The 13,034-nt window shown below is 40.6% G+C and overlaps 1 protein-coding gene across 2 annotated transcripts in view; it reads left to right on the top strand.

Moving 5' to 3' along the window:
• Positions 1-12,027, top strand: part of NCAPG2 (non-SMC condensin II complex subunit G2) — a 56,175-nt gene extending 44,148 nt beyond the window's left edge. The window contains exons 27-28 of one of the 2 annotated variants that reach the window (XM_029078202.2): positions 641-740; positions 10,990-12,027. In XM_029078202.2, the coding sequence (XP_028934035.1) occupies positions 641-740; positions 10,990-11,041 (152 nt within the window). In that variant the 3' untranslated portion in view covers positions 11,042-12,027. Of the gene's footprint in view, positions 1-640; positions 741-6,340; positions 6,359-10,989 lie in introns of those variants that run through there. The other variant, XM_029078203.1, reaches the window with a different exon arrangement.
• Positions 12,028-13,034: the final 1,007 nt, after the last annotated feature.

Genomic DNA, 13,034 nt, shown 5'->3' with positions numbered 1-13,034 from the left:
TCAGGTGTCTTTTGGTTGGTGTCAGGTTTAACTCAACTTTGGGAGTCTGGGGAGGTGGGCACAGGCAGAGGGAGTAGAGACTGACCCACAGGGTGGCCTGACTTCAACTATGGTGACAGGAATAGGAGAATCAAGAGATTTCCGTGAGAGAAAAGGAGAGATTGAAAGAGGAGAAACAGGAGAGATACATACATTCATTCAGTTGTTGTCCCTACTGAAAGCTCACCTCCTCCAGGAGGCCTTCTCAGACGGAGCCCCCCTTTTCCTCCGCTCCTCCTCCCTTCCCCATTGCTCCTACTCTCTCTTTCTGCTCTGTCCCCCTCCCCACCCCACAGCACTTGTGTATATTTGTACATATTATTCTATTTATTTTTATGATGTGTATATGTATTGCTATAATTCTATTTATCTATTTTGATGCTATTGATTTGTTTTGTTGTCTGTCTCCTCCTTCTAGAGTGTGAGCCCACTGTTGGGTAGGGATTGTCGAATTGTACTTTACAAGCACTTAGTACAGTGTTCTGCACACTGTAAGCACTCAGTAAATATGATTGAATGGATGAATGAGAAAAGTTTACCCTGATCCAAACATGTATTAATTCATTAAACATTGCCTGTTTTATCCTTTTTTTCAAAATAGGTAAACACAAGGGCTTAAATGTTAAGAGCGTTGCTGCCACTCTTGAAAGAAAATTAAAGACATTTATGGAAATCACCTTGGAAGAGGATAGCATTGAGAGGTAAAAAACCAAGTGATTTCTGGAAACAAAAGCGTAGGTCACAACCGAAGTGTGAGTATACAAAGGAGTCTTCATTCCAAGTCCACATGAAGGAAGGGAGGAAAATTGGGTCCAAATATCCGGAAGAGTGTGGGTTTAGTGTGATCTACTTCATGATCTACTTTGCCCATTTGCTTGACATCTCCAATTTCCAATCACTTTTTAGCACGCTATTGAGTACTGTGCATACTGTTGCATTTCCCTTACAGAATTTTTCAAGGAAGAATGAGAAGGGCTGGGCAGGTTTGTGGAGGGGCGGGTACTCTAGGTGGCCAGAGAGATATGGACTAAGGGTTGGAATTGTCTTCAAGGCAGTTGGACTAGGATTGGCAGCGTGCCCCCAGGTGGCATGAGCTTAAAGGATAGGGACACTAGAGGCGGCTTTATACAGAATTTACATCTGGATACTTGTTTCCTCTTCAGCTGAGGTGATAGAGGTGTAGAGTTTTACGGAGCAAGGTGATGAAGTTAGGAGTTTCTTCTGATAATTGATTTTTGGCAGCCCGGAAAGGACGCCGACGCTGGCAAGAAGGTTAGCCCTCAACTCCGCTCCTTATACCACACTGCCAGAACCTACTGTGCAGGAAAGAAGCCTTTCCTACCCCCGCCCCAGGCCTGAAGGACTTAAATGCCACCAGTGTGGCTCCTAACATTTTAGAAAGTTGGGTCGGCCAACACCGTGTGACTTTTGTGACTCTTGTTCTGAGCCAAGAGGAACCTGAAACCCTAGTCTTTAGCCACAGTGCCCTGGTGGTCTTGTCATATTTATTGTCTTCCTTGTCTTTCATCTTTTTGTGTCATCTTTATATATGTGTCTGACCCCAACCCCCTTCCCTGCCTCATTCTAAGATCATTGAGCTCCTTGGGGTTCTGGACTGTGCTAGTATCTCATCTGTGTACTTCTTTCCCAGCACATTGTACACAGTAAGTGCTTAATAAATACTCCTCCTCCTCCTCTCTAAGCAGTATTCACCAAGAGAAGAACCAGGTGCTTGGGAGAGTACATTATAATAACAGACACATTCCCTGCCCTCGGTGACGGAAAGAGCGCGGACCTGGGAGTCAGAGGACCCAGCTTCTAATCCCAGCTCTGCCACTTGCCTGTTGCATGGTCTTCGGCAAGTCCCTTAATTTCTCTGTGCCTCAGTTCCCTCATCTACAGTGTGGAGGTTCAAAACCTGTCCTCCCTCCTACTCTGACTGTGAACTGTATGTGAGACCTGATTGTCTCATATCTGCCCCAGCCCTTAGGACAATGCTTGGCTGTAAGCACTTAAAAAGTGCCCCTCTAGACTGTCAGCTCTCCCACAGACTGAAAGCTCATTGTGGGAAGGGAGGGAGTGTGTCTGTTTATTGTCATATTGTACTCTCCCAAACACTTAGTACAGCGCTTTGCACACAGTAAGAGCTCAGTAAATGCAATTGAATGAGGGACGAGTGGCAATGAAAGCCTTTGACAAGACAGAGATAAACCATAGCGTTTCACAGGACAAATCCAAGAGCTCTATCTCGATCGTGTAAAGCTAGAATTGGTAATGATTGCCAATCAATCAGTGGCATTTATTGAGTGCTTACTGAATGCGGAGCACTCTACTAAGTGCTTGGGAGAGTACAATACAACAGGGTTGGTAGGTACATTCCCTGTGCACAAGGAACTTTCAGCCTGGATGGGGAGGATTTTTTAATGTCTTTTGGGTGGTGCAGTTCAGGCTGAGATTCTGGGGAAGAGTCAGAGGTGAAAATTATGGTAATCATGGTAATTTATGGGATCACTGAGAGAGGCTGAATTCGGTGACAGAAAAGTTGGGTGCCCAAGACAAAGATACGGAAAATGGGGTGTATTCCCCAACAGTGAGAAGCAAACATTCAAGAAGTGGTCAGAAATTGAGATCAGAAAAGAGAGTGAAATGCAAGGAGTGATCCGTTGTCAGGGGCAACAGAAACAGTCAAAGGGAAGTAAAGGTTAAGATGTAAGCCTTTTTCTTTAAAGTATCCACCTGCATCTCGAATGCAATCTTACCGATGAAAAATAAATGCATACTGTACTCTCATATTCTCCTTCTGGTTTTTCTTTTCTGTACTGTTCATTTCCTGAGTAGTTTTTCTTTGAAATAACTATGATCCTCTGAAATTACCTACCCCAGAGTCACAATAAACTCCCTCCTACTGCCCCTACGGAGGATATTTCCTCCTACTTCTCAGGAGTTCTGCCTCCAAAATTCCCTCTTCTACATAGCTTCCTTCTCCCAAAAACCTTTAAAAACCCCTTGCTTCCCAGCATGCTTCTTTTCCATCAAGACACACTGCCATATCCTCCAGTCTTTTTAACAAATTATGTTGTTGTTTTTAATAACTACATAGTCATTCTCCAAAGAGCTCAAAATGATTTCTTAAAAATTACCATATGCAGCCTCCAAATAATTTGATGACGGAGGGCCCCGTGCTTAACAATCTGGTCCTTGGGAAGTAGCATGTTAATTTTGTAAAAATTGTATTCAACAAAGTAATAATTTAATGGGGACCTTGTATTTCATGAAAGAATAGCAGTGCTGCTAAATTGGGCTGGCTGGGCAACCACATGGTGTTGGGAACTCATTTGTCGGTTGTTCAGCCATAACAGAGAAACTATTGAAATTCTAAAAAGAAACAAACAATCCCAATAAAATGGAAAATCATACACATTCTAGTTTCCCTTGCCTCTGTCCTCTCCAGCCACCGTCCTGGGCATTTGATGGGATACTTAGGCCGATCGTTTATATCTTGTGCTTTATTTGCCCAATTAAGGGAAGCAGCATGGCTTAGTGGAAAGAGCACGGGCGTGGGAGTCAGAGGATGTGAGTTCTAATCCTGGCTCCTCCACTTGTCTGCTGTGTGACTTGGGCAAACCACTTAACTTCTCTGTGCCTCAGTTCCCTCGTCTGTAAAATGGGGATTAAGACTGTGAGCCCCACGTGGGACAAACTGATTACTGCTTAATGCAGTGCTTGGCACATAATAAGCGCTTAACAAATGCCATCATACCAGTGATGATGATAATCAACCTTTTGTTCAGCTGAATTGGCCAAGAACTGTCAGTGAAGGAGCAGATACAAGGTAACCAGATTGGACATAGTCCCACTTCCCATGAGGCTAACAGTCTAAAGTTGGGAGAGAACAAGTAATATTATCCCATTTTACAGACAAGGAAACTGAGGGCCAGAGAGGTGGTGACTTGTCCATGCTCACATGGCAGGCCTGTGGCAGAGCTGGGATTAGAACCCAAATCTGACTCCCAGTCCTATGCCCTTCCCACTAAGCTATTCTGCCCCTGTACACAGTAAGTGCTCAATAAGTACGACTGAATGAATGAGTGCCTCCTCATGGATTAATAACTAAAGAGTACAGAGGAGGCACTTCAGGCAGTTAGCTGCCTTTGATTAAAGTCAAATGAAATCCATTGGTTTCTCCCTACCAGTAGGCCATTTTTCCGTCTCATATGAAGACACTGGAGTAGTGAAGCTGACTTTGTTCTTCACAATACTGATTTCCAATCAATGCTTGGAAAGCGACCATTTATTCAGATATTTTCCAGATATCACGGGTTTATAATCTGCAGTTCCACTCATGTCCATTTTTAGAAGATATGTCCTATTTCTTCCTTTTTCCAATTTCTTGCACTTCGTTTTTCATCCTCAAGGCTTCAGGAACAGTAGCTGGTCACTCGGTGATCATCTGGCAGATTCCATATGCCAAAAATCAAAATCCAAGGCCAACACACCTGAAAAAAAATCAATTGAGCAGAGCTGACAAAAGAATCAATTTTTCACTTTTTTATGCATTGTGACTTTTCTTCAATGAGCTCCTGAACTAAAGTATTTCCTTAACCCTTGGTGTAAATCTGGATGGGGAAATAGGAGGTGCAGTTAACTGAAGGAGTTTGTGATGGAGACTCTCAGGATGATTTATAATTCAGTTGCCAGAGCATTAATTCAGCATTGGAAGTTTTTGTTAATAACTGTAATCTAGTTTTCTCTCCAGCAGAGTTAGCAGTTTGTCGACTGGCCTGTTGGGTGTTAAATAAAAAATGCTGCTCAATTTCTTTACTCAGAATAACATACTGTAAAGTGGGCAGATTTCCTCAAGAGGAGCAGTATGCAGTTGCTAATGCAGTAGCACATTTAATTGTCAAATATGTTATGTTTATTACTATCGTAGATAGTGAGAATATAGCCATGGATTTGTAATTTGGGAGGCAGAGAAATGTAAATGTTCTTTGTGAAGTCTCGAGGTTAAAATTTATATTTTGGATTCCTTCCCATTGAGCTAATGAATGATAATCTTATTTCAAGCAAATTATTTTCTAATATTAATTATGTCTATATGTAAGAAGGTTTAAATGGTATTTTAGTGCAGAGTCACCAACATTTAAATCTTGTTAACTCAAAGGGAGGTCGTTTAAAAACTTTCATCAGCTTTTTCTCACGTTATCTGCTGGACCTGATGCGTCTCAGGCTCTCTTTCTTGAATTAATGATTTATGGATTTTTTTTTAACACAATGTTTTGCTTGGAACTGAGTGCTAAATAGCTTATCTTAAAACTCACCATCATCAAAAACATTAATATCCGAAGGCCAAAGTGCTCTTTTGGCACTTTAATGAAACAAAACTCAGAAGACAAAAAGTTGCCCTCGAGATGTTTCAAGTCAAAACCCCATTTCCTTAGGTTCTTTGGCAACCGAAATTGCTCTTTCCATTGCAAAAATGGTCCTTATGTTTGCTCTAATATTGCATCATGTTTGTGATTTTCACGTTTTCTCTCCAATTCCAAATTTAGGGAAATACCATACACGGCTAAAGGGATGCTATTCTAATTAATGTCATTCTTTGCAGAGTGGTATAATAATACCCCCTACCCCCCCCCCCCATCCTTCAGTTTTGAAGATGACACAGTGAGACAGTGAGATCTTATCCAAGTTTACAAGTATGGATGAAAAGACAGATGTGTGAACCGGGCATTCCTTTCTTTACTGTGGGCTCTGGTGGTCTTCTTATAGCTCCACTGTATTCTTTGTCTATTCTTCCTTCCTGGCTCACGATGTGCTGCCTTTCATTTAGCTATACATCTGCTGCTTGGGTATCTTCACATCATCTGTTGTCTTTGTGTCCCGCCCAGTAAAACTGCCTGGTTGTGAACACTGCTTGAAGGCCGATGAGCTGTCTACCGTCCATGATCTCTTTGAGAATATCTTCTCTTTTTTTTTTTAATGGTATTTGTTAAGTGCTTACTAGGTGGCAAGCACTGTTCTAAGCGCTGCCATTTGATATTGAGTGTAGTTTGTAGGTGATGCTTGAGAAACGGTCAAGAAGCTGTATCTTTTGAAGTTAAGTCCACGTTTCATAAACTTATAGAACTTGGGGCACCACAGCAGCTTTGTAGACACCTTCTACTTGGAAAGGAGCATAATGTCCCATTGTCACTGCATTCGTTCTATTGATCTGCCCAAAGCCATGCTGCCCTTTTCAATTTTGTTTTCTACTTCCTTTTCTACCTGTGCTTCATTGGAAAATGTGCTTCCTAAGTAGCAGAACTTAGCGATAGCGGTAAGTTTTGAACATCTTTGTTGGCATGTGGGTTTCCTGCCAGAACTCTACTTGTATTTTCATTTTCCCTAGCAGCTGTTGTCTACCCAGCTACTTTTACTTCTCAGATACCTATTATAGCCCCACAGCCCTTAGGTGTTGAAAAACGAGTGAATTGGAAATGTTTTAAATAGCAAGAAGCACCAAGAGGCTAAGTGTTAGATTTTGCTCTCCCAACAGGTATAGTAAAGGAATGGTAAGCTATGGACCCTTAAGCCAAATAATACTAGCCAGCATATGGCAGGGATTGGAAAACTCATTTCTCCATGAAAAGTTCTCATAATTCACTCCCACGTGAAATATATTTACCAGCGGGAAGACAAGAAATACGGTTTGGGGAAGAAGTGGTTTGAAGCAGCATTTACTAAGTACTTAGACTGTGCTTGAAAACCTGGTCCCTCCCCTCAAGCAGCTTTCAGTATAATGGAGTAGAGGAGCAGACACAAATTGTCACATGTACAACAGGAAGAAGAGAAAGAGCTTAGCAGCAGTTATTAAAAATTAAACGGCTAGATAAAAAGAAAAAAAAAACCTGCTCTCATTAACACCAGACATAAAGTTGTTGATACTGACTCCCTGACTGCAATAATGTTTCTTGGATAGGCTTAACAGATTTTATTAAAGTGCTTGATTGAGGCATACTAATCTAAGGAATCATGATCATTAAAATTTGTTGAATTTATTCCCTCTTAAACTTTATCTCCTCTACCAGTACGTCTAAGATTTCTTCCTGGCTCTGCAACCTGCCTATTGTGGGAACCCTTTTCTCATCTGTAAAGTGGGAAGAAAGCAAAGAAGGATCTGGCCATGATAAAAGCAGTGTGGCTCATGAGAAGCAGCATGGCTCAGTGGAAAGAGCATGGGCTTAGGAGTCAGAGGTCATGGGTTCTAATCCCAGCTCCACCACCTATGAGCTGTGTGACTTTGGGCAAGTCACTTAACTTCTCTGTGCCTCAGTTACCTCATCTGGAAAATGGGGGTGAAGACTCTGAGCCTCACGTGGGACAACCTGATTACCCTATTTTTACCACAGCACTTAGAACAGTGCTCAGCACACAGTAAGACCTTAAAAAATACCATAACTAATTAAAAGGCCAGACTGTCATCAGACTCTGATGGCCCTTCCATGATCTCCAAGGTTGTCTTTGCTGTCACTTGCCTGCTGTAAGTGACAGTTCAGCAGGTCACTTAGCCTTAGTTAACTCATCTATGGAACGGGGATTAAATACCTTTCCTCTTTTCACCTTAAACTGTGACTTCCATGTGGGAAAGGGACTATGTCCAATCTGATTGCCCTGTATTGTACTCTCCCAAGCACTTAGTACAGTCCTCTGAACACAGTAAGACCTCAATAAATACCACTGATTGATTGACATTTCACCTTCATGATTATGATTATTAAGATGGCCCCAGAAGAGGGACAGTACCCATTTTTCTGAATTCCTTAATACGTGATTAAGCTGCTCACGCAATTTCCTCCTTTCCCCCCAACATTTTCTAGGTATCGGCCCCTTGCTTCACATTTTCATTGTTTGATCCATAAAGGGAAACATTGAAAAGTTACCCTTCTCATCTGATAAAAAGATAGTTAACTGAAGTGGAATCCTGCCTATGGTTCTATGGAAGCGGATAAACAGATTCAACTCTAAGAGCTTCAAAAAGCATTTACTCAGAAACTGGATCTGTCTGAATTGTGTGGATTATTAAGGTTATATGTGAGTCCTGTCACTGCCCTTCAGAGGAGACTGCACCCTGACCTCAAGGAAATTGCCCCTAGCACAGTTTTAAGAGCATTTGAATAAATGAAAATTTTAAGCTATTACGGGAGTTATATGAATATTGTAAAGTCTGAATTTGATGTCTCAGTATTTCTCAATAAGTCCTCTCTAACTCATCTGTAAATTTCTTGAGACCAGGGATTATGTCTACTAGTAATCAGTGGTATTATTAAGCACATTAATGTGATGCAGAGCACTGTAATAAGTGCTTAGGAAAGTACAAGAGAATTGGTAGGCATGAGTCCTGCCCAAAAAGAGCTTACAGTCTACAGGGGGAGACAGACATTAAAATAAATTACAGATGTTGAGTGTGAGGATATTTACTAATTTATCTTGAACATTCTTTAGTACAATTCCCTGCAAACTAGGCCCTCAAGAAACACAACTGATTGAATAAAATAGAAATTCAGAATTTTTTAAATACAAAGGAGATGGTATTCTTTGGCAGGGATACTAAAGTACCAACCCCCCCCCCCCTTTAATTTTTAACAGTATTAAGCACTTACTATGTGTAAAGCACTGTTCTAAGTGCTGGGGTAGTTTCAAGGCAATCAGGTTGGACCCAATCCAAGTCCCAAATGGGGCTCCCAGTCTTAACCCTCATTTTATAGATGAGGTAACTGAGGCACAGAGAAGTTAAGTGGCTTGCCCAAGGTCACATAGCAGCCAAGTGGTAGAGCCAGGACTAGAACCCACATTCTTCTATCTCCCTCATCCCTGCCCTTGAGGATCTTACAGCTTTCTTCTTGCACCCAAATAATTTCCCTCAGACAAGTCGGCTTCTTTGGTCTCTCATTCTATGATCATTACTCCTCTTCCTCATCCCTCATAATTCCCCAAAACTTCCTAAACAGGATGTGTACATTTCAAAGGCTTTCCCCTAGTTTGAATAAGTATTTACCTCTATAGGAATTACTTTCTTACCCTCCCTTGAAATGTAGTTAAATGAAATTCTGAGCTTCTGATGGTCACTTGCGAACATGAGGTCCTATACCCCCACGTTTCGGTTTAAAGGACCTTGTTTCAAAAAAAACACCTGCCATTCCTGAACTGTAACCCATGATAAATGTCTTCTGCTTTCGGAGGATCAAAAAGAAAGGATAAGGCAAAGTACACCTTCCTTGTGATGGGCTGATGCTCCTTCCAGCTGAATAAAACTTCTACGTTCCCCTCCCTGTTATACCCTGTTTAACTGAGGCAATGTCAGTGTAATTGTTTACAGAATTAATGTTTGAGATTCCACCACAAAGAGAGGAAAAATGGATGCAATAAATATCCAGTGGGATCAGTTGATTAGCAGTTGGGGGTTGGTTCAAAATATTAGTGATGTATTTTCAGTAGAATACCGCATTGTGGACAAAGCTAATGAGGGAGTAGTTTGAATTATAACCCCTTTCCTATTGAGCACTTACGTTTGCAGAGCACTGGGAGAGAAGACAACATCCCGCTCCTTCAGGGAGGCTCACAATTTAAGTGAAAATACATGGTTCAAAACCAGTTTTGAACAGAAGTAGTATTCTTTGCAATACACGTTCTGGTGTCTTTGGTAATAACCAGCACATGAATAGTTATAATTGCATGTTTGCTGTGGTAAGTAAATTGTATTGTGGGCATTAACCAAGCTATCTTCTTTCACGATGTAACAATTTTGTGAAATACTTTTGATGGCGGCCAAACTTCTCAATAGGAAATTAAACTTTTGAAACATGATTAATAAAGCAATAAAGGGCTTTGAGGACATTTTCTCGGGATTAATGACCAACAGAGAGAGTTGATTAACTTTGCTCGATCCTTAATTCCCTGCAAAATTTTCTCTGTCAAGATAGCTTGGAATTATAGCCTTTTTCTAATGAAGAAGAAGAAAATAAATGTTTTACTTTTATTTTCTGTACTATAGTGAAGTCTAGCTAGGCCCAGAGAGAGTAAACTTAAGAGTGTTAATGAGCCAGGCATTTCTAGGGAATTCGAAGGGAAGAAGAAAGAAATATGGAATTAGTAAAAGTATCCAATTAGATTAGCAGAGCCTAACCAATGGAATTATATTAGTGCTGCTTGTGTTTTTGCCAAAGAGAACGAGAAAGAACAAAAGCTTATAAGGTCTAAAATGCCTGAATCTCAAAAACCTTTCACTTTAGTATATGATGAATATGCACAAAAGTCTCAAAAGTGGTCATCTTGCATTTTTTAATGGTATTAAGTGTTTACTATGTTCCAGGCACTCTTCTAAGCACTGGGGTAGATACAAGCAAATAGGGTTGGACACAGTCCCTGTCCCACATGGGCCTCACTGTAAAATCCCCATTTTACAGTTGAGGTAACTGAGGCACAGGAAAGTGAAGTGTGACTTGCCTGAGGTCATGCAGCGGACAAGTGGCGTAGCCCAGATTAGAAACCTGATCCTTCTGACTCCCAGGCACATACTCTATCCACTAGGCCATGCTGCTTCCCATTTTTACCACATATTTAGTATGGAAAGGGCGTGGATTAAATTCTCTCAACAATTACCAGCACTTTATGCCAGTGTAAAGTCTTTGAGATAGATCTATATGTTATCGGTGGACAAAAGGAAGGTAGAACTTTCTGTAAGAATGTAAGAGTTGATTTGAATTAAAGTATCGTTCAGCAATGGTTACTAAATGAATAATGTACTGAGTATGAATTATTGTAAAAAAAGTACTTCGACAAATTAAATATTTGATAATAGAGAAATACAGCTTAGAAAATATTTTTGACTTGACTGATGATGCATTTTTTTGCCTTATCTCTTACATGTGCTATTCTGTAGCTAATTCTTTTTTTTTTTTAATGTTTCAGAACATTATATGAATCATCCCTTAGAGCTTTGGGCGAACTTTTGAATCTATAAGCGAGGATCTATCTTTGGACAAGTGAAACTGCAGGAGAAAAATGATGCATTTGTTTATAAAAAGTATATTAAATGTATAGTATATGATCTATAATCCATATATCACAAAACACGGACTTGTATGTATTCAAAACGTGCATGATCGTGAGTGGCTGAATTGAACTTGTAAAACCGATTCTGCCTTCACTTGTGTAAAATAGAGTATTTAGAATACATTTTTTAGAATGGGGCGGAAAAAAGAGATTTACTTCCACAAGAAATTATTCAATAGATTTTTGTATGTAAATAATATAATAACAAAGAAGTGAACCGAAAGTCTAATAAATGAAGTGAAACTTATGGGTAACGTTACATGTGAAAGGAATGTTTCTTTTGAACACCAACTAAGGTGAACATTTCTCAAATTTGGCTCTCCTTCTGACTGAAATAGAGGAGCTGGGTAGCTTAGGGAAGCCAGAGTAGAGAACCCATGTGGATGGGGAAAGTGTCAGAGACTGGCCAGGCCTTGTTCAAGTCATTAAATCCACTACATGAGTAGTGAGAGGACTCAGAGCGGAAATGATCTTTGTGTTTGTCCAAGAGGGAGTTGAGACTGAGGCTACTGGAGCTGAAGAGAAGCAGCAGCAGCCCGATGTTGCTGAGCTGGGAGATCCCATTCCACTTTCCTCTCAGGTGACGGCTAAACCACCTCCCCAAATTTAGTTTGGCACTGGGGCTACTGTCGGACCAACCCCTTGGCCTTCCACCCTGACTCTGTACCAACCTCTTCCTGACTGTCAGTCTCTGCCCCATTCTCTCTTCATCCTCAGCCACCACCTCCCCTCCTTGTCATTACCTGTCCCCATCCTCTACTTCCTCATCCCTCAGCCTTTCTCCTCAGTCTAGGTCTTCCACTCTTCCCTCAAACCCAGAGAAAGAAACTGAAACATTCCTTCTCTCCAGAGACAAAGAGTAAAAAAAACAATAAAATCCAGAAACTTTAAAAATGCAAGTATATGTATGTTATTCCAAGTCACCTATATGTTGGTTATATGTGGCATTCTCAGCATTAGAATGCAAGTACTTACAGGACAGGAACCATTTTGGGGTGGTTGGTTTTTTTTTCCTTTAAAATGTGATCAGAACCCTGGACACATGGAGGCTTTAATATATGCTGTTCTGATTCTGACCTTTTTGCCCAGTGACAGATGAGCTACCTGGGGTGGCCATCTCTTATCTCCGGGGTAGAACCCTGAAATTCCTTCCACTTCTGCTCCTGTGGCTCCAAATCCCACTATCACTTCCCTAGCAAAGGAATGGGGGGAAAGCCATCAGTAAAGCTTCAGCCTTTAAAAAAACCAAAACAAAAATCTATAATTAATTACTGCAATATAAAAGAGAAACTATTGAGCAATGTAGCTGTGCATCTTTCACAGGGCATGAACTAGAACTTATTGAATAAAAGTTGTAGAAATGAGTTTTATATTTCAAACTGCTCTGAGGATGCATGTTCTGAAAGTATGTATAGTTTTTCTTACTTAAAAGTTATTGCTCCTATATTGGTTGGATGGCGATATCAGTATAACCAGTGCACATCAATTAATTTTATTAATCGAGCACTGTACTAAGCACTTGGGGAGAGAACATATAACAGAGTTAGACATGTGCCCGGCCCACAAGGAGCTGCACGTGTAATAGTATGCTCCATTCTGCAGGTGTTAGTAGATATTTTGGCAAAAGTAACAATGATAGACTTCTTGGGACACTCAACTGTGTGGGACATGGCAAACATCTCTTTTCTTGATATGGATTTGGGAAAAAGTAAATGGCCTCAAACTAAAGTCCAATATTTTAAGGATTCACTAAACTAAGTGAATTGCCTACAAAATGAAAAAGAATGGAGGGCAAAGGTAAAGGCAGAGAAGAGAAAAGATTGCTCCAAGCTTATTTTTTGTCTTCTGAATTTGAAAAAGAGGAGATTTTGTTCTTGTTTATGTCTGGTGTCCATTATGGC

This window comes from Ornithorhynchus anatinus, chromosome 13, assembly GCF_004115215.2.
Source record: "Ornithorhynchus anatinus isolate Pmale09 chromosome 13, mOrnAna1.pri.v4, whole genome shotgun sequence".
Taxonomy (NCBI): Eukaryota; Metazoa; Chordata; class Mammalia; order Monotremata; family Ornithorhynchidae; genus Ornithorhynchus; species Ornithorhynchus anatinus.
Note: the sequence above shows the minus strand (reverse complement) of the source record. Positions and strands in the feature narration are given on the sequence as shown.